This window comes from Alternaria incomplexa (genome assembly GCF_024043165.1).
Source record: "Alternaria incomplexa strain BMP 0042 chromosome Unknown scaffold_1, whole genome shotgun sequence".
Lineage (NCBI taxonomy): Eukaryota > Fungi > Ascomycota > Dothideomycetes > Pleosporales > Pleosporaceae > Alternaria > Alternaria incomplexa.
The window spans coordinates 2,374,704-2,398,677 of NW_026249850.1; the positions used below are offsets into that span (position 1 = coordinate 2,374,704).

At 52.9% G+C, this 23,974-nt stretch overlaps 9 protein-coding genes across 9 annotated transcripts; 5 read left to right on the plus strand and 4 right to left on the minus strand.

Moving 5' to 3' along the window:
* Positions 1-27: 27 nt before the first annotated feature.
* On the plus strand, positions 28-1,215 carry J4E90_000854 (uncharacterized protein; the record flags this gene model as incomplete). Its single annotated transcript, XM_051430447.1, has 2 exons — positions 28-355; positions 422-1,215. The coding sequence occupies 2 exons, from the start codon at positions 28-30 to the stop codon at positions 1,213-1,215; spliced, it is 1,122 nt and encodes a 373-aa protein (XP_051295934.1).
* A 1,801-nt stretch (positions 1,216-3,016) lies between these two features.
* J4E90_000855 (uncharacterized protein) lies at positions 3,017-5,528 on the plus strand (the record flags this gene model as incomplete). The annotated part of the gene is made up of 5 exons (XM_051430448.1): positions 3,017-3,206; positions 3,259-3,415; positions 3,468-3,768; positions 3,817-4,248; positions 4,299-5,528. 5 exons carry the CDS (start codon positions 3,017-3,019, stop codon positions 5,526-5,528), a joined length of 2,310 nt encoding a protein of 769 aa, XP_051295935.1.
* A 1,207-nt stretch (positions 5,529-6,735) lies between these two features.
* J4E90_000856 (uncharacterized protein) lies at positions 6,736-8,852 on the minus strand (the record flags this gene model as incomplete). Its single annotated transcript, XM_051430449.1, has 3 exons — positions 6,736-7,002; positions 7,086-7,785; positions 7,879-8,852. 3 exons carry the CDS (start codon positions 8,850-8,852, stop codon positions 6,736-6,738), a joined length of 1,941 nt encoding a protein of 646 aa, XP_051295936.1.
* An 801-nt stretch (positions 8,853-9,653) lies between these two features.
* On the minus strand, positions 9,654-10,521 carry J4E90_000857 (uncharacterized protein; the record flags this gene model as incomplete). Its single annotated transcript, XM_051430450.1, has 3 exons — positions 9,654-9,682; positions 9,744-10,128; positions 10,519-10,521. 3 exons carry the CDS (start codon positions 10,519-10,521, stop codon positions 9,654-9,656), a joined length of 417 nt encoding a protein of 138 aa, XP_051295937.1.
* Positions 10,522-10,860: 339 nt separating this feature from the next.
* Positions 10,861-12,622, plus strand: J4E90_000858 (uncharacterized protein; the record flags this gene model as incomplete). Its single annotated transcript, XM_051430451.1, has 2 exons — positions 10,861-12,090; positions 12,137-12,622. 2 exons carry the CDS (start codon positions 10,861-10,863, stop codon positions 12,620-12,622), a joined length of 1,716 nt encoding a protein of 571 aa, XP_051295938.1.
* Positions 12,623-15,607: 2,985 nt separating this feature from the next.
* Positions 15,608-17,234, minus strand: J4E90_000859 (uncharacterized protein; the record flags this gene model as incomplete). Its single annotated transcript, XM_051430452.1, has 3 exons — positions 15,608-16,506; positions 16,559-16,734; positions 16,786-17,234. The coding sequence occupies 3 exons, from the start codon at positions 17,232-17,234 to the stop codon at positions 15,608-15,610; spliced, it is 1,524 nt and encodes a 507-aa protein (XP_051295939.1).
* Positions 17,235-19,242: 2,008 nt separating this feature from the next.
* Positions 19,243-20,494, plus strand: J4E90_000860 (uncharacterized protein; the record flags this gene model as incomplete). Its single annotated transcript, XM_051430453.1, has 2 exons — positions 19,243-19,276; positions 19,329-20,494. 2 exons carry the CDS (start codon positions 19,243-19,245, stop codon positions 20,492-20,494), a joined length of 1,200 nt encoding a protein of 399 aa, XP_051295940.1.
* A 793-nt stretch (positions 20,495-21,287) lies between these two features.
* J4E90_000861 (uncharacterized protein) lies at positions 21,288-22,337 on the minus strand (the record flags this gene model as incomplete). Its single annotated transcript, XM_051430454.1, has 2 exons — positions 21,288-22,105; positions 22,166-22,337. The coding sequence occupies 2 exons, from the start codon at positions 22,335-22,337 to the stop codon at positions 21,288-21,290; spliced, it is 990 nt and encodes a 329-aa protein (XP_051295941.1).
* A 175-nt stretch (positions 22,338-22,512) lies between these two features.
* Positions 22,513-23,151, plus strand: J4E90_000862 (uncharacterized protein; the record flags this gene model as incomplete). Its single annotated transcript, XM_051430455.1, has 3 exons — positions 22,513-22,626; positions 22,858-22,892; positions 22,959-23,151. 3 exons carry the CDS (start codon positions 22,513-22,515, stop codon positions 23,149-23,151), a joined length of 342 nt encoding a protein of 113 aa, XP_051295942.1.
* Positions 23,152-23,974: the final 823 nt, after the last annotated feature.

A 23,974-nucleotide genomic window follows, 5' to 3' on the forward strand; every position in this document is an offset into this window, starting at 1 on the left:
CCCACTTTAACGTTGGCCACTGCTCCAATGTCTGTCTCACTTTCCACCGTTCAGTATTTCGACAACGCCAACTCTCTATCCTACGCTGTCACTCCCTGCATTCAACACTACCCATTATCATCAAAGTCCGGAAGTATGTTTGACAAATTGAAGAAGACCTTTTCGACCCGCAAGTCTTCCAAGTCGACAAATAGCTATAGCCCACGGGACACAGAAGGCGCTGGACAGATGCTTGGTAATGCGCCTACAGGTGCACCGGTGAACAAGAGGAACTCTGCATCCCGCGACAGTGGCCTTACACTGTTCTCATACCCCGGCCCGTTTGACTCGGCGTCGCCTGCTACACGAAGACCCAGTAAGCACTACCCCACATGATACATCCACTTTACGATTGCTCTTCCTGAAGCTGACCTTTTGCCAGACAGCTCAAGCATGAATCCCTTTAGTTCTAACCGCGATGCCCCGCCGGCGTATACACCAGGCCCAGCTCAGAATGCCCCCGCAGTACATCCAGCCCCGACTACCGATATCGAAGAAGACGATCCCTATGACTTCCTTCGAAGCTTCGATACAGTCTTTCTGATTGATGATTCTGGATCCATGGCCGGCCGCTCTTGGAAGGAGACTGGCAAGGCTCTTGAAGTGATTGCACCGATCTGCACCAAGCGTGATGCGGACGGAATCGACATCTACTTCCTTAACCACCCCGACTCTAGCATTTACAAAAACGTCACATCAGCGAGTACCGTCATCGAGATCTTTCAGACGGTGCGTCCCAGGGGTGCAACACCGACCGGTCAGCGCCTGAACAAGATCCTCAAGTCTTATCTCGAGCGATTCGTGCTCGACAAGAGTATCAAGCCCATGAACATCATCGTCATCACTGATGGTGTGCCATCCGACGATCTTGAAACTCCCATTATCAACGCCGCCAGGAAGCTCGACGAGAAAGACGCAGAAGCATACCAACTTGGCATCCAGTTCTTCCAGGTTGGAAAAGAGCCTGGTGCCAGGGAGCATCTCATGCAACTTGATGATGGCCTTATCAAAATAGCGCAGAGCCAGGGCTTGGGAGTTCCTCGGGACATTGTCGACACGGTGCCTTTCACTGGAGACGGGAACGCTGAGCTCACCGGCACAGGAATACTCAAGGCAACTATGGGAGCTATCAATCGCCGATGGGACTATACTTCTAAGGGAATACATCAAAAATAGCTGGGCGCGGCTAGTTCCTACAAAGGCGCAGTGTGCTTCACGGGTGGACCAGCCGATGGGGTCGTCATAATCCATCAATTTGATACGTTTGAAGATACGATTTCGGGCGTTGATTGGGCGGTCCTATCTGTATGCTTTGGGAGGTGGTGTCATCATGGGCGTTGGTGGTTCGATATCCTCATTTTACGGGTCGCTTCTGCATACGCACGATGATACCCCCTGGTCTGCATGGCTCTATATTGGATAAAGCGGTTGGGTGGATATTTGCATGCAGCTCTCCAAGTTCAGCTAGAGACTTCTTGGGTCGATGATAGCTGGTCATTTCTTGTCCCTTTTTCACTCTTCTCCATACGTTTACGACTGGTAACGACAGTAGTTTCACTCACTGGTTTCTGAGCAAATACACCTAGTAATTCTACAACAGAGCAAATTTCCAGAATACCCCTCTTTGTGAACGTCGTCCCACGAAGGAGGGGTAAATTCCGTGCGTGAGTGCCTGAAAGCCTGAAGTTTGCCTAAGGCTGCCTCACAAGGCAGACTCGCCTATATCTGCCCGTTGCAGCGGGAACCTCCCACAAGCAAACACGAACACCGGCCTTGCATATCAACGTGGGCGGATGCGGCTGGTAGTCGAAAGTAGTACATGCAGTGTTATGCAAAAAGCTCCAAACACCATGGAATACGCCCCTCCGGTCAAGTGGTTGCCTGTCTTGTTCGTCCAAGAATCGCCTCTTTTTTTTTGTGGATAGGAGTACTGGTATGCGCTTTACTGTCGCTGTTCATGCAAGGGATCACCGGGTAACCCAAATGGCGTCAATCCGACAGATCGTTTAGTTGAGGACAATTTGACTATCAGACGCCGTCCTCAGTGCCACTGCTGCGGGTACGCAATACAACGACCGAGCACACTCCAATCAAATCCCCGAATAGCGGCTTAGAGTCAAGCGAGGCATCGAGAGGTGTGGTTCTCATACAAACACCCAACCTTGGAAGGCAGCAAACATGGCCTCGCGGAAAGGGACAGCAGCCAGTTCACCATATCTTTACAATAAATACAGGATCACAAAATTCACCAAAAAATGCTTGGCGACATACCTGGAACTCAGAGAATCAGGGGTACCATGTGCTAACTTCAATACGATGCATGTGTTGATCGACTGATCGATGTTCTGTGCGGACTGCACGAGAAGATCTCGAAACTCGTGCTTCGTGAGCACGAGCATCGACGGAACATAATTATAGTCTAGAAATAGGTAGGCATTCGACTGCAATCCCAAAAGTCTGCACGATTTCGATCAGATCACTCAGTAGAACGGCCATCTTGCTACCCGTGTTGCAGTTAAAGATGATCTCTTGCGGCAAGAAGCCATGTGAGTCGATCATTGACCTTGAGCACGCCGTTCATTCGTACCAGCGAAGGGGCTATACTGAAATTCATAGCACAAAGACTGGTATACTTAGTTCGACGGTAGAGATAGACGTTCACCAGGCTGTACTGGCAAAGGCTACAGTACACTTCTCCCGGTCTAGCGTGCGTGCTCGCTAACGCACCAATAACACACCAATAGATCTATTGTTCTTCCAGGTTCTGGTGCAGTAATCGTCTATACAATTTTTCCAGTTCGAGTAATGCGGAGCTGCAGCATGACATACGTCGTCGCATGGGCAGAGATCTTGTTTGGTTATGGCTGGTGCAAGATTCAGTGATGTGGTGCAGGGATGGCGTAGGCGGGGATGCAGGCGACGATGACGTTTTGGCTTCCGGTAGCTTGGCCAACCCCCATTTACAACTTTCCTGGGCATGTCGACCCAGAAGGAGGGGACGAGCACCGACGCTGCCATCCCTTACTTCACCAACCTCGCCTGGTCCATCTACCGCATCAAAATTGCCCTGCTGACCTCGGGCACGTCGTCAGACATGGCCAAATCACAGGCGCTGCAGAGCAACCTGGACGTCGACTACGTGATCAGCTACCGCTTTGCAAAGACGGGTACGTTTGCGCCATTGCGGGGTCTCCAATTGATATACTGATCCGCGCGCAGACAAGACAAAGGCCACCGCACAGTTCGAGAAGCTTTGTGAGGCGCTCGCAAACGTCGGGCTGCAGACAGAGGTCCGCAATGGCGAGTCGCACTCAATCCTGCTCTTCGTGAGGGTCGCTTCCGACGAGCACCTGTTCGGCGAGGTATACAGGTCCAGGTATGCAAGCCTCTACTGCGTCTGGGAAGGACCGTGGCTAAACCGCAAGCAGAGTCCGCGACTGGATCCACGGTGTCCGAACTGCTGCCCCCGAAAAGGTTACGCGCGAATCGCTCGAAGCAGAGCCCCTCTACGAGGCCGAGAGGCTGCGTATAATATACCAGCTCATTACCAACCCTCCGTCCGAAGGCGGCGCTGGCATCACACCCAAGGAGGGAGAATGGGAGAATGTCGAATCCGTCTTTGCGCTGCACGACCACGCCTACAACAAGGACTGGATCAAGAAGTGGACCTCGCAGTACTTCCTGACTACCGAGGACTTGGATGATATCAGGAACCGTCTGGGAGAGAAGGCAAGTCTCCACAACATCGCCCCTGAGGCTATCAACTAACCTACTCAGATCGCCTTCTATTTCGCCTTCACACAGTCCTACTTTACCTTCCTCATCCCCGCTGCCGGCTTCGGCTTCTTCTCCTGGCTCTTCTTCGGCTCCTTCTCGCCCATCTACGGCCTTGCGAGCGCCCTCTGGTGCACCGTCTTCACCGAATACTGGAAACAACAGGAGGTGGACCTGAGCGTTCGCTGGGGCGTCAAGGGCGTCTCCAAGATCGATGTCAGGAAGAAGGACTTTGCACCTGAAAAGACCATCACCGACCCGGTCACTGGCGAGCAGGTTGGCTTCTTCCCGGCATCCAAGCGCTTCCAGAGGCAGTTGCTGCAGATTCCCTTCGCTATCATCGCGGCTTGTTCCCTCGGAGCTGTCATTGCGACCTGCTTTGGCATTGAGGTCTTCATCTCTGAGGTCTACAACGGGCCGCTCAAGAGCGTTCTCGTGAGCATCATTCCAGACCTACATCCCAGAATTCAACTAATTTCCGCCAGGTATTCATTCCAACTGGCATCCTCACAACCGTCAACCCTATTCTGAACACCCTCCTAACGCAAGCCGCTACACGCCTGACCCAATTCGAGAATTACGAGACCGCGGGTGCGTACGAAAAGGCATTGACCCAGAAGATCTTTGTCATGAACTTCATCATGTCGTACTTGGGAATCTTCCTGACTGCCTTCGTCTACGTACCCTTTGGCAAAGTCATTGTACCCTACCTTGACATTTTCAATGTTGCCGTGCGACCCTTCGCCGAAGATGAGAAGCAGCTGCACCTCAACTCGACAAGCTCCAGCTGGAGCATCAACCCCGACCGTCTTCGTAAGCAGGTCATATACTTCACAGTCACCGCTCAGGTCGTCAACCTTGGCATGGAGCTTATCGTTCCTTACCTCAAGCGTCGTGGTCTTGCTAAGTACAAGGAAATGCAGTCCGACAGGGCTACAAAGAACGGTGGTTCCACTCCAGCCGCTACCGAAAATGACCCAGCTGAGGACGCTGCCTTCCTTGATCGTGTCCGCAAGGAGGCTGAACTCGACGTCTACGATGTTACCGCCGACCTTCGTGAGATGGTTGTGCAATTTGGTTACCTTTCGCTCTTCTCCGTGGTTTGGCCTCTTACCGCTGTTTCCTTCCTCATCAACGACTGGATCGAGCTTCGTGCTGATGCCATGAAGATCTGCGTTGAGATGCGACGTCCGACCCCATGGCGTGCTGATACCATCGGCCCCTGGCTCGATTCCCTCTCCTTCCTCACCTGGATGGGCAGCCTCACTACATCCGCTCTCGTTTACATGTTCTGGAACGACCGCACTGGACCCAGCGGCAGTCCTTCCAACATTCAGCTATGGGCCCTCCTCCTAACTGTCTTCTTCTCCGAGCACCTCTTCATCTTCTTCCGCTGGGGCGTTCGCGAGGTATTGTCCAGACTCGACTCTCCTGGCCTACAGAAGGAACGCCGTGAACGCTTCCTGGTACGCAAGCAATACTTTGAGGAGAACCTCAGCCAGCTGCAGAACATGCCCAGGTTGAGTGAGAAGGGTGGCGAGATTACTAGAAAGAGTCTCGAAGAAGAAGCTAGGCAGGGCAGTCTCAGGGATAGTACTGCCGAGATCAGATTCTGGCAGCGCCAGAGGAGCTGGAGGGAGAGCGCGGCGGTTGCGAAGGACCTCATCAGCAGGGCGCAGAACGAGACCATCATGGAGACGAAGAAGGAGTTGTAGAGCATGGTAGCAGATGCAGTCATGTTGTAGGCTGTGATGAGCGTCTGATGGAGTAGGAGACGGTGGGTTTCCTATGTTATAACTCGAGCATTATTAGCCTGGCGCTATATGGAGTACTTCTGCCTTTGAAAGCGTCTGCTTTGATAGCCTATCAATCTTGCTGGCAACGATCTTGATCTTGTTATAATCCGCTATCCAGTTCTTCTAACCGTGCTCATATTCAAGCAGACCAGCTCTACTCGAGTGACACGACCATTGAGGCTGCTGAAGCTTATACATGATTTTGCTTCTGCTCGGATAAGCCAGTCTTTCTTCCTCGAGCGCATGCATAAAGCCTGCTACTCAATGAGAAAAGACGTCCCGTTGCTGGCGACATTTCTGAAGAGCGGACTGACGTAGAAAGCCGCAATGCGACGTCCTTGCATCAGACCAGGCTTCGGACTCGCCTCGCAGTAGCAGGGCTAGGTATGACTGTACGCATCAAGCGTATCGTTAGTATCATCTAGGTGCTCCTAAGAGCGAGCAGAAGAACAGCGAAAAAAAAAGAACGGATTTATCATGGGACATCTACAATACTAAGAAACAGAGGTTGTGAAAACGTATAGAGATTAGACATCTCGTGTCGCTCCCGATCAATTAGAACCGGACAGAAGACAACATCGGTGGCGGGGAGGACTCGTGTCGCCGCGTCGAGGTCTGGTGGGATCAACATGGTGGTGCGAGGCCTTTTCCGGTCGATGAGGCATCCATCCGGGTGTTGTACGTCTATAGCTGTCAAACGCCTATAGCGCCGTAGATTGCTGTGGGTATCGCGCAATGGTGGAAACAATCATGCCGCCCTAATCTGTCCGCATGGTGAGTGGACCTGCCGGAGCGTTCGTACTCGCCTAGCCATATCACCGCCTCATACCACACCTGCCTGGCATTTGAAACTATTGTGGGCCCGTCAAGCTGCAATTGTCGTTCCATTCCGCTGCGCCTGAATCATTTTCTTCGTGGCTTTTGCCCAGTGGTCAATCCATGTTTGGGCCTCATGATCTTCTTTTCAACGACTGTCCTGGTCCGATTCTGGCTGCAGAGGAGGTAGGTAAGTTCAGTGCAAAAGGAATGATGAAATCCCAAAGAAGCTAGTGGATAGGACAAAGCCTTCGTCCATGCTTCGCACAGAAAGGTCTCCGGTACCCGAATGAATCCAGCGTAGCGTCACTCACTTGAGGCTTCTCATGTGGGCTCGCTGCTTGGTGTATGTCTCGTAGTTGCCACCAAAAACGCATTCGAGAATGCTGGGTCCGATATTCTGTCCCGAGCGAGCGGCCTGCATACGATCGCTGAGGGTAAAGTACGCTTCTTTGAAAGCGTCAAAGGCAATCTGAACCTTGTGGGATCCACCGGAAATATTGTTCTCTGGGCGATTAGGATCCTGGATGGACAGGCCGTCATATTTTTCGGGGCGGCCATCGATACCATAGTTCGTCTGCTTTTGTTAGCTATGCAAACGAAAGTGGGAAAAGCAGCCGGAGGCCTCTGCTCGTTCCACAGCGACATGGGAAGACTTACCTTCTCAATGATAGCAGGAGGATGCATCTGGATGCGTTTGCGGGATAGATCAAAGTCACCATAGTACTTGAGGAATCCTAGGAAACATTCTCCGAGGTTGTCCGGTTTAGGGGAATGCTGAATGTAGCTGACGATCAAGCAAATGATACTGTACCCTCCAATCCCGCCAGTGTGGACTTCATTCAAGCCATGCATGGCGAGAAACTGCTTCATGAGTGCCACCATGTATATCATATCGGGGTACTGCTGCTTCCACTGTGCAAATGTCGCTTGTGCTTGCACTCCGCTCAAATTCTCGAACGAAATGTCAACTTGAAGCTTGGTGAGCTCGTCTTCGAACTTGATGATGGGAACGCGCGCAGGGATGACCAGTGCGTTGTTGTTGGCCGCCAACCTTGTGTCTTTAAGCCTTCTGGCTGCCTTGTAGAGCAGACTCTTGTTGGCCCCCCTCGCGGACATGTCGACAACGGGTTCTCCACCATTGTAGTGCCTATCCGAGACATATACCAGATCCATGTCGGCCGTGGGCAAGTAAAGACCCGCAGGGAAGGAGCCGAAACACAAGATGCGTCCGTTTTCTTGAGGGAACCTGCGTTGTCCCATAGCGCTGTTAACGCGGTTGACTAGCCGGTTACGTTGTTCGTGCTCGAAGGGCTTTGGTGCGACGAAGTCATAGAAGTCGAGTATCTCGTTATGAAGCCTGTAACAGTGTTAGTCCAATAATCGCGTTCCAGGGTAAGCTGGCTATCGCATAACTGCCACAGATGCAGTCGCAGGAATGAATAGAACTTACCATTTCTCAGGTTCGCTGGCGAGATGCGCATACGGGTCGCGTGAGGGAAGCCACGGCGTTGGATTGACGTTGGGAACGGGTAGCCATTCGTCCACAACACCACTCAGATTGGCTTTGCGTTTGTTGTTGTTTCTCGCAGGACGAGGTGCCCGATGTTCAGCTACAGCCGCCTGTTGCCGATCAACAATGCTGTCAATATGCGCGAACTCGCTCAAGGAGCCTTGAACAGCGTCGCGACTATCGTCCTCGTCACCAAACGAGATGAAATCGTCGTTGGCAACAACTGAATTGTGTCCAGCGGCCTTCTCGGCTTCCTGGTTCTTGGCCTTCCGGATCAGTTTGACAAAGTCGGTTCTCTTTCCCGTGGTCTCATCGGGAGGCGGCAAGGCGGTGTACGGGTCGGGATTGGACCATTTAGGAACAGAATCGCCATCAGCACGTTTGGTTTGCGTTCGGGCTGCCTTGGGCTCGCGAGCGTCGCCGTCGCCGTCGCCATCTTCATCGGCAGAATCCGCGCTCTCTACCTGCATATCTGCCTCTTCGTCGTCAGAAATATCATCTGGGTTGTGGAACCGGTTGGAGCCGTCGGCAACACCTAGAGCGCGTTCCGGACTACCGCCGTCGCGATGGGTCAGAAGGGCGCGCTCGTGTGGGGCAGCTTTCTTGAAACCACCCCTACGGTATCCGTTCGTGTTGTTCCTGCCGTCCGCGCGAGACGAGCCTCGCGAGGCCCCACCACGGCCGCGCCTTCTTGATGATGCAGAGCCGGAAGGACCCCGCGGCACATTGGAATCGCTAGCAGGCGGGAAGCGGGGAGCGGGGTGACTAGACTCGAAGGTGAACTGGGACTGATTGCCGTTGCGCGCACCGCCTGGTCGGTAGTTGTCGCCATCACCACCAGTGAACGTCATGCGGTCTGCAAGTGGTCGCGGGCGGTCGCGCGCAGGTCGCGACGGACGATATGAGTCTCCCATGGCGTGTCGCGTTTGTAGTGTAAGGAGGGTTTGTCGCGCGCAATTGATGAGTGGTTGTTGTGGGTAGGTGCTGATAGCGGTGTGTTGCGGAGGGATAAAGGTCTCAGGCGCGAAAGATTTGTCCAGCGACAATGCGAGTAAGCCAAGACCTTAGCGCGACCCAGTGAATTTGTGGGGTGCCCGCGACCGGGACCCCGTGTTCACTGCAACTTGAATTGGTCAGTGCTTGGAGCAATAGACGAAGTTAATGTTACTGAAGCTAACGCCCTCCGCTGTTGCAATGTTGGATGAGATGTACATCCAGTCAGGTCTGACACTTGCTCAAAGCTTGTGAAGCCACACGTCAGACGGTATGCGCACGATGAAGATATCCCACACCTAGGCACTCAGATAGGTTCTGATCTCTGACAGCTTTCTGCTGTGCCAGCTGCTGCGGCGAGGTGGTGATCGAAACCAACGTTTCCGAGGGGTATTCCTCAATTGATGGATATGACATCGTTACATGTGATAATACAGTATTGAACACTCGCGAAGAAATGTAAGAAACAGGAGAGTGGAGAGAGACCGAAGCATGCTTATGCCCATCCAACCACACTCTCGATGACGAAGCGCCATCGCTTACTGTGCCCATAGAACATAGAAGGCTCAAACGCTATGCCCAACGCCCAAAATGCAACAGGTTCTCCCTTCATCACTCCGTGTAGTTCGTCAGGAACATAGTCCAGTTTGTATGTCTCGCCCTCGAGGTCGAGTGACCGAGAAGAACCGCGGCTAAGTTAGATTGGTCCATGTAGAGCGACCTCAATCTTCTTTCGTAAACTTGGGCTTGACTAGAAGTAGGTGCGCCATGTCAGTATGTGTCTCACATGCGGTGCATGCATGGGTACTTACACCCTTCCCTTAATTCCTTTTCGCGCTCCGCCACCCGTTGATGTCCCTGCACCTCTCTCTCTATCCTCTCTCGTGCCCTCAATATTTTGCTTTGCAGATAGAAACTTCCGCCCTTCTTCGGATCGTTCAGATCGAACAGCCTCTTGAATCGCTCCGTGACAGCCTCTATTTCAATGTTTCCCATCTTTCCGGGGCCCACGTTCAGGATCTGGCAGGCTTCGTCCATGGTGATGTTCGAAGACGAGAAGGCGCCACCGCTGCCTCCACCACCTTGGCTGGCGGCTGCATATTTCTGCGACGCGGCGGCTTGACGATACGATTCGGAGACGGCGCGACCTATTATTCGAGCGCCGGAGAAGACGACTTGTGTTATTATGCGGTGGGCCTGTACGTGTTAGTTGCAGACGGTGTGACAGCGAGTAGGAACATGCCATTGTAAGAGATGCAGAGGTAAGGAGAGTCTGTGTAATCTGCTATTCCAGTCGAGTCCTATGCGAGAGCCACGCCGGTTTGTCTTGGGCGGATGGGTGCTGTTGGCAATGAGGGCATCTCCAAAAATTCTGGGTCGCCTTCCGCGCTCTCGGCCTGCCTCCGCACCTGGCACGTGATCTCAGCCAATCACAGCACGATCGCAAACTGCGATCATCGCAAGCATCTCTGCGCGCCTGACGATGGCTATGCTCGTGCAGTCCGGTGAAACTTGAGAATTACGGCGCTGCATCCCTTGCGCGCCCTTCATCCAGATTGCTTCTGGATATTGGCGCCGGGGAGGCACCATGAGGCTTCCGCAAGTCGCCCTCGGACTAAGACATTCACATGCTCAAAGATCCCCGCATCGCTCCCGGCGACAACGTCATGTGCGACTTTGCATGACAGATTCCAACATCTCTCGAGCTTCAGTTGTGCATCGCTGCAGGCTTCCTTCCTGTATAATCACTGAGCGTGGCTTGACAAGAGCGCGGCACTCAGCCTCCACTGCTCAGCCAGGCGATGACGCACAACCCCATGCATGGCAGCACTAGGTTGGTAACTTCCAAACTTGCAACCACATTCAAGTAAAACCGAGTTGCGCAAACAACATGCTTATGCCCACATAGACACACCCTGGATACAGCACATGTCCACCCCTTCAAGGTCCAGCAACGATGCGTCGTCCCCGCCGCCAACCGGTGATTCGAGTTCCAACCCGACGTATGCCAGCTTCTCTCCCGCCAACCTAGGCCAGACGACACCGCAAACAAAACTGCGCTCCGCCATACTCGTGCACCAAAAGTCGCCCCTACTTGCGGCTACACCACCACAGATCACTCGCGTGCTCGCTTATTCGCACCCCTTCATATTACCTCTGAACAAGTTTGCTGGGCTGGTGACATGGACGACCGGAGACCCATGGGAGAGCTTCCTCGTGGTCGCAAGCTTCTGGGCCGTCGTCATGTATGGTGATGCCGTGACGAGATACGCAGGGCCCATTATCGTCGTATCCGGGCTGATACTGGGCATGTACACGCGAAGGTATTCTCCACTATCGTCGACCGGGTGGACAGGCGAGAAGGGACAGAAGGCGCACAAGCGCGTTGAGTCGGACACCAACATCAAGCATCACAAGAGCCTGGAAGAGATTGTGGACAGTCTGAAGCTCTTCACTTCGCGCTGCAACATCCTACTAGATCCCTTCCTACGCCTCACAGACTTCTTATCTACACAGAGGACTGCGACCTCGGCTACTACACGTCCGGCGCTCACTGTATTGTTTATCCGAATCCTCTTCGTGTTGCCGCTATGGATAGCGCTTACGCTACCACCGTTCTACATCCTGACTACGAAGCGAGTGGTACTAGCGGTAGGCACTGTGATGCTGAGCTGGCATTCACGACCGGCCCGCGTAACCCGAACCCTCCTGTGGAGATCAAGAACAGTCCGGCGTACCTGCGCCTTCATAACTGGACTCGACTTTGGCGAAATTGTGTCAGTAGATAGGAAGGGTGCGCCTCCTCTGCCACCTCGAAAGAAGAGCACGCAGGAGGTTGCAGCTTCATTGGCGGCTAAGCGTCGGCCCGAATCTACAGGCGTACGCTTCACCTTCTCCATCTATGAGAACCAGCGAAGATGGCTAGGCATCGGATGGACATCCTCTATGCTTGCTTACGAGCGAGCGTCTTGGACGGATGAGCACCTAAACCCGGTTCCACCTAAAGAACAGTTCGAACTACCTGAAGTTGAAGGAGGTCAGTCGAGATGGCGGTGGGTGCAAGGAAGTGAATGGAAGGTTGAAGGCGCGGAGAAAGACAGCAAGGCTGACAAAGGCGCGTCCAAGGAGGACTCGGCGTGGATTTACTACGACAATAAAGTAAGTATAGTAACTTGGTACAATGTTCTGATACTAACTTCAACAGTGGAGGGACGGACGAAGAGGTCAAGATGGTTGGGGGCGTTATACCCGCCGTCGAAAATGGTACCGCGATGCCGAGCTCGTCGAATCGACCTCGTCGACAGATACAACGCCTATGCCTACGCCTAAACCTAGCCCAATCGATACTTCCGGAGACCTTGATCCTAATCAACTCACAAAGCTCTCATCTAATCTCAGTGTAGCATCCAGTACAGACCCTACTCTAGTCGAGGGTGATGGACGTGAGTATGCCGCATCGATAGCGTCGGATACAGATGCAGCAAGTACAAAGAGCAAACGGAGTTGGTTCAAGAAGAGACGGAGCAAGAGCACAAGCGGTAGTGTGAGTGGCGTAACAGTCGTCAGCGATACAGGTACGAGCGGTACGCGTAGAAGTGACGAGGACGATATGCAAAGTCCTCTCGATCGTATGGCGAAGGATGAGGAGTGGAGGCTTGGTGACGACATCCGTCAACATCTTGATATCTGAAGTAGTCGGAGCGCTTGATGATTACCTTGACTTGTTGTATGAACATAGTTTTCACACTCCTCTCTGATGCGAGCTTATTCGACTCTTGTCAAGTGATGTACTAAATACTGATTAAAGCGATACATGTGCTAGCCAAAAGCATGATAGAGAAGGTCATAGTCGACAGATTGCTGGAGTGTTCCCCTTTTATCGCATAGCCTGCCTCTCGTGTGTTGTTGTGGTGCGTCAATATCGATGCTTCATCTGCAGTAGGTAAGTCAAGAAATCAAGCAGATCCATTAACATGTTCACAGCACGGAGAGAGACATGGCTTTCAAGTGAGTGTCCTTATTCCATGATCATATCTCATCTAATATTGCCCAGCAGTCGTGACCCTTGGTATTGGCAGTTCACCCCGATTTCCAACAGTGTTCATTGTTCCATCTCCGAATCGCTCGATGGAAGTGTTGTTGGAAGAGTTCCGAGGCTCAGGGTAGCTTGACGCTTAGTGCTATTCGGGTTGTTAGTGCCATTCCAGACGGTAAGGAAGACACCGCGTCGGTATATCTCGAGATGTACTTACGGAGCAGGATCCGCATCCGCAGCTGGAGCAGTCACCAGCGCACTTGCAGGAGGAGCAGTTGCTGTTCGTTTGTTAGCCAGAGCCCCTCCATGTTCCCAGTAGAGTGTCCATCACGGTGCTGGCGCTAGCCTTGAAGCAGCAGCACACCACCGTGTGTCAAACACCAAAGTCGGTCGCAAGACGTACCAGGGAGCCATTTTGATTGGTTGGTTGGGTTGTTGGATTGTTTGGTTGGTTGGATTGTAGAAGTGTTGGAGCGTGATGAGCCATCAAGGTGCTGAGGGCAGACAGTTATATAGAGCACCTGGCCGCCAGCCCGCGACTTGGTAACGACTCCCTACCCACGCCGCGGTGGAGACCCTGTCACTCGAAATGGTCATGCGTGAGGCGGTGGGGTCCGATGGAGAGTGACATATCGACCTGCTAACCGCCCCATCAGAGCCACCGTCCTTCGAATTCCCGCGGTTAAGCGTACGCCACGCTCGTCTCCCACCATACACAACAGACAACTTGGAGGGGAAGACCATCTGGTTGGTCAAGGAACACCGGTGAATGGCTGGATAGCTCACCCACTGGGTGTGCTAGGTGCTGAGATGTACCGCTCTAGGCTGCCTCCCGCATATATGCCGCAGTTACCGGTATACTCAACCGGGCCGGTTGCAGAGGAGCCTTCGTCAGCCGTCAAGCTGATACGAGCATCTCTCGATGGTATTGGCTATGGAGTCACTTGCCGCTGCAACCGTATCAGTGCATCGGGCTCCACGGCACCTTCGCTCTGCTCGAAGCTGTAGCCTGACCACTGACGAAGAGGACGCCTCGGCCTTGACTTCCTCACCGTATTCTAGCGCTTAAGTTGACGCACTGCACGTGTGAGACATCATGCAGATCGCTTGTACCTAGGTACGACCCGTTGCTCTGGAGCCTTGAGAGCCATGGGACGGCACGGGCACAGCACCACCAACGTGGGATGATGTTGGTGACCCCTAATCCGGTGCTTACGTCTCAAACGACCACTGGCTGCATCAGAATCGAGTGGTGGCACTGCATACGCATTCCCCGCTTCTGGGCACCATCTGATTGCGGACTTGGCAGTTCGCAGCATGTTGATGTGAATCGTAGCACGGTGCATACAACTCGAATAGCGAGTTCCTAACTGTGTTCTGTTTCAGTGGGATCTTTGCTGTCAACTGGATGCATGTGAATGTGCCTGGAAGAACGCGCCACCGAAGTCAAGAATCTAGATCTACACCAAGTTCAAGCGCGTGATCTGATGATGCATCGCTGGGTAGCGTTCAATGTAGTATGGCCGAGAAGCCAATCGCGACGGTCCGTCAGTGGAGCTATGATGCAGCTAGTGGGCAACACGTGGGGAGAAGCCTCGCATTTCACTTTACCTAGGTACCTAGGCAAACCTTGGGACCCTGGAAAACGACAAGTGACATGGTACATCATAAGATGTATCTTTTGACCACGCTCAACAGCGTCTAAGCAATTAGCCACTCCCCAGATATGACGTAGTGTCCAATCCGTTGGCGTGTGACCTTGGGAGTTGATGGCGGCTGCGGCGGTACATGGTGAGTTGTAGCTGCTAAGTATGTCATCCCCCTAACACCAGTGGACTCCATATCAAACACCCACCTGGTCCCAACAACTCTTGGAAAGCGATAACATATCAACATAAGAGCGGCAGCCGCGGTTCGCTCAGACTTTGTCGCACATACCAGGTGACTAGGATCTTCTAGCAAGTCTCCAAGGCAGAAGACGGCTCCACATGTCTTGTCACCAAGCCCATACAATGATATGGTAGTCTTGCCAGCGGTACATCGACCGCGCCCCTTGATACGTTCGGACTTGACATCCTCAAAGGACCGCACAAGGAAGGTGACGCTCATGTTGAGCGCGAGACTTGTGAGATTGACGGCGTAAGTGAGGTGGATCAGGCATGCGTTGCCTTTGGAGTGAGGCGAGGGCATACGTAATATCGAGCTGTAGTTGGGTGTTCCAATAGTGCTTGAATCAGTGAGTGATACTTTTGAGGATCTCGATGGAAACGATGGTCTGTCATTTGACATAACATCTCCAGAGAGAAAAGAGATCTTACGTATTAGACACACCGGTGGTGAGTGGGCGGTGGACGTATCAGAGCATATGCTTTACATCTTTGACAATCACATACATCTAGGCAACTCATTCACCCTCTTGCGGCTGATAGATTGATTTGCCTTCTATATCCGGCCTTCGTCATACACATGACTCCATATTCCCCGAATGTATTGAGCCGCCTCAAACTGTTTCCTCTCAGCAGCAAGCGGATTCTTCTTATCAGCGAAAGTGGCCACATACGCTGTCCGGCTCATCTCACACATAGCAGCACCGGCGTCAAGACGTCTGGGCCCTAGCGCTTAAAGGAATTCGTCCACAAGCTATTCAAGACCACCGCCCCATGCGGTTATTTCCGGTCTGCCATTGGGCTGCGGAGTACTTCTGAAAATCTCCATCTGTTCTGCAGTATACAGAACGAGTTCATCATCTCCGTATTGACCAATGATCTGCAGTCCTACGGTGTTGAAGAATGAATCCGGAACCGTCGAACTCTGGCTCTTTTCCTTGTAAGGAGTAAATGTGGGAAGAGTGATTGCTGGCAGCCCGGCAAGACTAGCTGGTACGGTGAAGACATCGTTCATGTATGAGTGCACTGGATCCTGATTCTCGACTTCGGCCAAAGACGGTGTCGTTGATAGAGCTGTGGGGCATATGATCACGTCCACTCCTTCTGTTTCTGCCACGGTTTCTTCGGCATCCAGCAACGGGTTTGGACTGGCAAACACCCTGTTGAAATCTTGTTGTACGAGCCTCCGAATCTTTTGTGCTTGTATGAAGTAGTTGTCGATAGCCTGGGCGCTTAGTGAAAAGGCTCCAAGGAGTATACGCCGCTGAACCTCCGGACCGAAACCTTGACCCCGGGTTTTAGCAAAGAGCACACTATCTGGTGTACCATCGATGCCCTCGGCTCTACTTCCGAAACGCACGCCGTCGTACTTTGCGAGGTTGCTCGATGCCTCGGCTGGCGCAAGGACGTAGTAGGCCGATAGTGCTTGTTGTGTTGTGGGTAACCGAATAGGGTGCAAAGTATGACCAGCATTCCACAGATGTCTGAGTTGGTCAATCCATGCCTTTCGGACAGCGGGCTGCAATGTGTTGATGTTGTAATCAAGAGGAATGCCTATCTTCAACGAAGTTGGTCGCTCCCCTGTACGGAATTTTGCTCGGGTTGTGTTAGGAACGGACGTCGGATCCTGCGCATCGTGGATGTTGACCTTGGCTGGACTCAGTCAGAGATGTGGAAATCATAGTCTACATCTCTATAGACTCACAGAATATGCTCTTCACACTCGCCACGTTCTTGCCAAAGATCCCGACAGTATCAAGAGAGTTTGCATAGGCAATTACACCCCATCTCGACAGCAGTCCGTAGCTCGGCTTAAACCCAATGACTCCGGTATATGCAGCAGGAAGCCGTACCGACCCCCCAGTATCGGTACCTAACGCGCTGCTCGTCTCAGCACACATACTCCGTCCTCGTCGGCTGTCAAACACTTACGCCCAACATTGCGACGACGCGACAGCAAGCGCGCTTCCACCTGAGCTTCCACCCGCACTTGCCTCCTCTCCTTTGTATCTCTGCATCTTCACTGGTCCGAAGTGTGAATGTGTCGAGTGCGATCCCATGCCGAATTCGTCCATGTTCGTCTTGCCTACCACCACGGCACCTTCATCTTGGAGCAGCCTCACCACCGTGGCGTCATATGGGCTGCTAAAGTCTTTGAGTATCCCGGAGGAAGCAGTAGTCTTTAGGTTCTTCGTGCAGATGTTGTCCTTTATTGCGATTGGCTTGTCGGCGACGCTGTCGGGTTGGCGGCGGAGGGTACGGGATTTGGAGGCATCGCTGCTTTGGAGGATGGACGCTTCGACGAGGGAATTAAACGCGTTAAAGTGTCTGTACTTCGATTGGTTCGCCAAGTACGTCTTCGCATGCTTGGAGAGGGACATGGAGGGTGGGGCGCATCGCCGGCGCGTTGTCGCGAGTGGGATGTCGGAACTGCACGAGCGGGACAAAAAGAAGTCGCGACGTCATGTGATCGGCCTGACTGCCCAGGTGCCGCTCTCAGCATTGCCCACGATCACAGACACCAACTGACTGCCAATGTATCCCAGCTCACTCATGAGGTAACCCACAGACCAGAACCTCGGAACACGTCAAGAGGACCGCAAAAGACCTCTCTTCGAATTCTTGAATAATTTTGCCATCATCCCAAATGGGGGTTCGTCATCTACCATCGCGACTGTCGTAGCGACGATGCTTGGAATTCATTCATCAATAGTTTGATTGAGTGTGTTAAGAACGAGCTGCGCCGCCCAGGATCGGGCCATCCTATACAACCGCTCGCACGTACAGTCACCTGGGCAGAGAAGACTACCTGAGAAAATCCTCCCCCGAATCGGCACGAACGAGGGCAATGAAGGCGAAGGAGCAGAGTATGAAGATCAAGAGGAGGAAGAATCTGTCAAAACTAAGCTGCACGTGCCAATGGTTCCAGCAGATGCGCACACGCATCTCCTCTCTCCAAACATTGATTCATTCAGCATATGGACCAAAGATGCGAAAAGAGACGGTGTTTACCGATATTGAAGTAGTGTTGGTCGACAATCCTTGGATTTAACTGTAAGACCAGACGGCACGGCAGCGAGAAGCAAAGGCCCCGACCGTGTCTGAGTTTGTATCTCTAGTACATCAGACTCTGAAGATTTCTTTGGAAAAGTAGAGTGCGCCTTTGACTCAGACTGCGGTCTGGTCCTGGCTCGGGCTGGTTGTTGAGATCGTACTCTGTTGAAGATCTCTTCAAGGTACAGTGAACTCAATATGGCTGATAGTAAAAACATCTGCAGTTTGAATGAAACTTTCTTGGAGTTTCTTCAGGCCGTCGCGCAGAAAACACGGCTAAGACCTGATTAGAATGGACCTGGGTTGCGGTTCGTACATAGGAGGGAGGCCTGCTAGCGCCGCCAGTGCCAACGCTGCCAAGCCGCTGAACAAGATCTCGACCAGCTGAGGCTTGAATTCTAGGCGAATTACAGTTTATCTTAGCCGGCGATCCAATCTACGCGCTCATTACCTGGTGAATAACACCGAACTTCAAGACCAGAAACCACCAGACGGCGCATGCAAAGCTAGAGGATTGTGATAGCTTTGACGTACAGTAGCCTCGCATTGGACGCGATGTTGGACATATTGTAACTCAGAGTCGCACCATAAGAGAACAACCTACAGCGACAACCCATCAACGCTTCTCATTCCGTATTGAATATCCAGTAAGCCCGCAAAGGGACCCTGCCAAGCTGAGCGGTATGTGAGTCGGAGGCTACGCTCTACCAAGGTACCACTCCCGCCACGGGTATGCATTCGATTGGAGTCGCCTATCGCAGCCTTGCCCTTTACAGCATCGCCATCACTGTTTCATTAGACACGCAGCGCCTTCCAAGGGTTTCTCAAACGCCAGGTCTGGGCTACTGACTTTTATTGGCCGATATGACGCAGAAGAGAGAGTTAAGAATAGGGGCACGCGACACGGTATAAGGTGCTCGCGTGCCTAAAACTTGACCCCGAGGAGTTACGAAGCTCGATCTTTAGACCTTTCCTTCGCGCAGTTGGCGATACGTTCTGATGGCGGAGAAGATGCAAAGCACGGCAAATGTGTCGAATGACACGAATGGCGCGTCGACACGGCCGCCACTGAAGAAGCAAGATAGCGATAAAGACTTCGACGACTACTTCGCAAGTCTTTCTCTATACCGACTCGTGCAGTCACTAATGCTGACTAGATTGGACCGCGCGATCTTGATCATCACTCGAAGGTAAGTTCTGACTGTACGAAGTGCATATGAGACATATACTGACTTCGTACCTCTACCTCTGCAGTGGCCTGTATTTCTCCGCGTTCATGGCAGTGTAACACCTGAAATGGTGCTGCCCTTGCTCTTTGTAGCCGGCTGGTCGAGCATGATCACTTTGATCTCGAAGTTTGTACATGACCGTACGCTAAACTCTTATTCTGTTTCTATCCAACGTGTATTGACCACCTCCAGTCAGTGTCAACCAGCTTTTGCTTACCGTGCTTGGTTTCGTCGTCGGTCTCGCATTGAGCTTTAGAAGTTCCACCGCCTACGAGCGCTACAACGATGGCCGCAAATACTGGGCACAACTCACTTTCGCGTCCCAAAATCTTGCTCGCCTCATCTGGATACACGTCGATGAACGTCACGAGAAGGACGCCACGCTCGGCAAACAAGACCTACTCGCCAAGATCAACTGCCTCAACTTGATCACTGCGTACGCAGTCGCACTCAAGCACAAGCTCCGATTTGAGCCTCACATGCATTACGACGACTTGAAGCACCTGGTCGGTCACCTAGACACCTTTGCGCGCGACGCCGACCAGCCAGACGCGCACAAGAAGCCGAGCATCTTCAAGACAGCAGGACAGTTCCTTGGGCTGCCAATGGCTGAGTCGAACCCGCGCAAGCTGCTGAAACGCAGTCGTGCCCCCCTTGGCAACCTTCCTCTGGAGATTCTCAACCATTTGAGCGTCTACATGAAGTCGATCTACGACAACGGAACCTTCAAAGTTTCCATCTACCAGACGCAATCTCTCAATGCACTTACCACCTTCAACGATGTGCTCGCGGGTACTGAGCGCATTCTGTCGACCCCACTACCTTTAGCATACAGCATCGCCATTAGTCAGATCACCTGGGTTTATATCCTCCTCCTGCCATTTCAGCTGTACAAGCTCTTGGGGTACATTACAATCCCAGCAAGCGTCTTTGCGGCATACATCATCCTAGGCATTGCGCTCATCGGCCGCGAAATCGAAAACCCGTTCGGTAATGATGTGAACGACTTGCCCCTGGACGCATTCTGCCTACAAATCAGGAAGGACATCGATATCATCATGAGCAAATCGCCTCCGAGCATTGAGGAATTGGTAATGCACCCGGACAATCAGCTTCTCTACCCGTTGAGTACTCTGGGAAGTGCAGGATGGGCGGCGAAAAGTGTAGACGAAATTAGGGATGCATTGGCAAGCAAGCCTGGTCTGCACTTCCCCCTGGTTGACCACCACGAACATCCAAAGCCGGGTCACTCAGTCAGTACCGTTGCTCGCCGTCGGACAACGAGTGAGGACCGCGCTGAGATGGGCGAGGCCGGACATGGTAGACATAATAGCAGTGCAGGCGACGGTGGAGACTAAACGCATATTGAATGTAGGCTACGTCGGGAGGACAAGACTATGAAAATCGAATGAGTACATGCCATGCCAGTTCGGAAAGCTATGAGAAATTATTCTCTTGTAGTTTGATCAGAGTATGCAAGCGCCTGTCTAGTAAAAGCCCTCCATGTGCAACGGTGCCCAACTTGCCTTTGCAGAACAAAGGTTTCGTATCTAAGTCGAGTGTGGGAATGTATATCAAGGACAACATGGGCGAAAATCACACGACAAAAGTCTCTTGACGCTCCCTGCCGTGGTCACAGATGGACCGTGAATTGGAGTGGCTTATACTTGTATCTCCATTTGGTAAACGCGAATGAGGAGTCCTTGTGGAGGGAGAGCCAGTGAATACACGTAGATGTTACTGTGGCTTCCATGGATGATCATGACAATGTCGCGGTCATATGTCACTTTTGTTCAGAATTCTTTCACATACGACCATAGGATCTTGAGAATTAGGCTTCCCGTCCGCTCAGCCATATACAAGCAAGATACCGGCAGATTAGTACTCGGGTGGGTGACCACCGGGGAATCCCCGCTGTTGTATGTTTTTGACCTTCTTTTTGCCAACTTGTCCGGATCGGGTCGTGTGTATCGCTCCTTCCTCGGTATCTCGTCAGCCAAGTATTTTTACAGGATGGACACAGATTTGCGATAGTAGCAGTTGTCCAGTCTCCTATGGCCGTCATATTGTGTGTCATATACCCAAACGCCTCGCTATGCAAATGATATACATCCCAGCTTCTTATGAGAGTGGGTTGACAACCCCAGAACTCTACTCGTCCATCTGCCACTGATATTCCAGCTTCTCAATGTTGGCTTTCCTATTCCTCGAATCGAACCACTGTTTCTCGAACCCGTTTCCTCGATCGATACCGTCCCATCGATTTCCTGGGCGGATGTTGTACCGGTTGGGTTGAAACGGTCCTTGGTATAGAGGCTTGCCTGTAATGCTGCGTCCAGCCTTCTTCTTGCGCAAGAAGCCTGACGCAGGGTCGTTCCAATGCCCTCGCTCCTTCAGCTCGTCGTTGAGCTCCGCATCGTCTGCGTATCGGGCGATCGTCATCGTCTTCGCGTCCTGTAGCTGTTGTTTCCTGCGCTCTGCATCTGCGTTTTGTACGTCTCCGCGCGCTGCCTTCTCCTTCTCGCGCTTCTTGCGTTCCTCTTCTTCGGCTTTCTTCCGTGCTTCTGCGCGCTTCATTGCGACATTGATTATGCGACCGCTGGCGTCTCGGTAGATGGTCTCCTGCGCAGCGCTCCCCATTTCCTTTGCGGCCTCTTCAGCTTTGCGCTTCTCCTCGTCTTGTTTCTTCTTCATGGCTGCTGCGACCTCGGCAGCGCTTTGTAGACCTGCTTTGGCGCCCGACTCCATCCTCATGACTCCGTCTGTGTCTACCATCTCCGGCGCTTCATCCTCCGCTTCAGCGGCCTTCTCGCGATCGGCGGCGGTCCCTGCTATGATTGCATCTGCGGCGGCAGCGTCGGCAGCAAGTTGTTCGGCGTGTGAGGGCGCGGCGACGCCTACGGCTGTCCATGTTGCGGCACTGGTGCCTTTGGATTTCTTCTTGGATTTCTTGAGAGTGCCTCCGCCGACTGAAGCGTCATTTGTTAGCCTCGAGCTTGCACAAATTGTGGAAATAGCAGTTCGCATACCTATCATGGGCGCATCCTCGTCGTCCTCGTCGGCCTTATCCTTCCAGCCCAGATTGTCATCGTCGTCGATGATAAGTCCGGCGTCCTTGTTCTTCCTCTTGCGCTTCTTTGATTTCTTTTCTGAATCTGCCGTGAGGTAATTCTTAGCCAGATAGTCGGCGAGACCAGACATGTTGAGGTGAGGCGTTGGTTGCGGGTGATGCTGCAAAGTCCAGTCGCGAAGCTCGATACGGAAAGTTGAAGGCTTGGCGCGCGCATGCGTTCCGCATCACGTGCTCTCGTGTTGTCGCGTTCACTGTCGCTCGGCTTAAGCAGCCGCACTCAATCACCCTCCACCTCGGATCATCATGGCACCAGGAGAGCGCTCAGAAGAAGTCTGGCTATGGTACACAGCAGTATACGAAGCGATTCAAGAGGTGCCTTCTGGCAAGGTCACTAGCTATGGTCATATTGCCAGGCTGGTAGGGAAGCGTGCGTTGTGTTCCCTGATGACGAGGTCGACTTGCTGACGTGTTTGTCTGATTATAGCCGAATGTCCAAGGTATTACAGCGGAGCACCATGACCATCGTGTCGCAGCATCACTAACGCATGACGTCAAAGACAAGTCGGAGTCTGTCTCAAGAACTTGCCTTCGCCATCGGCCGATAGCAGCAATATTCCTACGTTCCATAGCCGCAACGTGCCTTGGCAGCGCGTGATCAACGCCAAAGGCGGTATCAGCCCGAGGTCAGCGCTCCTTGTCACCATAACAAGGCTTTGTTGGTTGTTGTTCGATTGCTGACTGGAACAAAGAGGCCCGAGCGCTGCTGCTCAGCAGGCGGATGCCCTGCGGAGAGAGGGAGTGGAGGTCAGACAGGATGCCATAGGCCAGTACACGGTAGATCTCGGTACATATGGCTGGTTCCCTGATGTCCTCCCAAGCGAGGCTGGCTTAGTTGAAAGTAGCGACGAGGAGGATGAAGAGGCGGCCGCGTACCACACTTGAAGCGAGTGCCTGAGGATGCACCTGGAACGGCTGCCTTAGTCAACCATGCCACTCTAGACACGTTAATGTTCCAAGATAGCTGATTGACGGAAGGGCGTTGCAATGCCATGGTATGGGGTACATGTCTTGGCTGGTTCGTAGCAAGCCGCGCACCCGCGTTAGATGATGGGCTAGACTAGCAGCCGGGCACAGACGCGGCGGCCGAATCCGGGCTCTTATCAGGGAGCGTGGTAAAGGGCGTCATCTAATAAGGTGCGATTGTTGGGATGCATGCCGTGACTGTTGCTGTCTGAGGTGTGGAGGCTCGATGTGGGGTCGGCGATCGGAAGATGGAGCACCAGCTTGGGGCGCTTGCGAGCTTGAGAGCTCCAGGGCTGGGAGCTTCACGCATATCCATGCACACCAACCAGGACACAGCAGCCTCCAACTCGCCCACGTTGGCCGCCAAAGGCGTCTGAAACCGCCATGATGGCATCATGGGCAACAGCGTCAAACCGGCTGCGCATCGGGCTAAAGCGGGCAACAGGCCTCGGCGAGTCGGAAGCTGGAACCTAGGTCATGAGCTCCCACCCGTCGACAGTCCCCTTATCAGGAACCAGACAAGGCGGGGATGGTGCCTACGCCTTTGACGACATAAGGGCGGCGCGAGTAAACAACTGCCTGGCCTGAACACGAGCCGTAATCTTCCATAAGTACCTGCATAGCCACTCTCGTCGCCCCAGCACCTCGTCATCCTGAGTCACTTCTTAGAGTCATTCACAAGACAGCTGCTAGTCATCCGCCGCGCCTCCCTCTCACCCGTGCTTATTACCTCGACACAGCT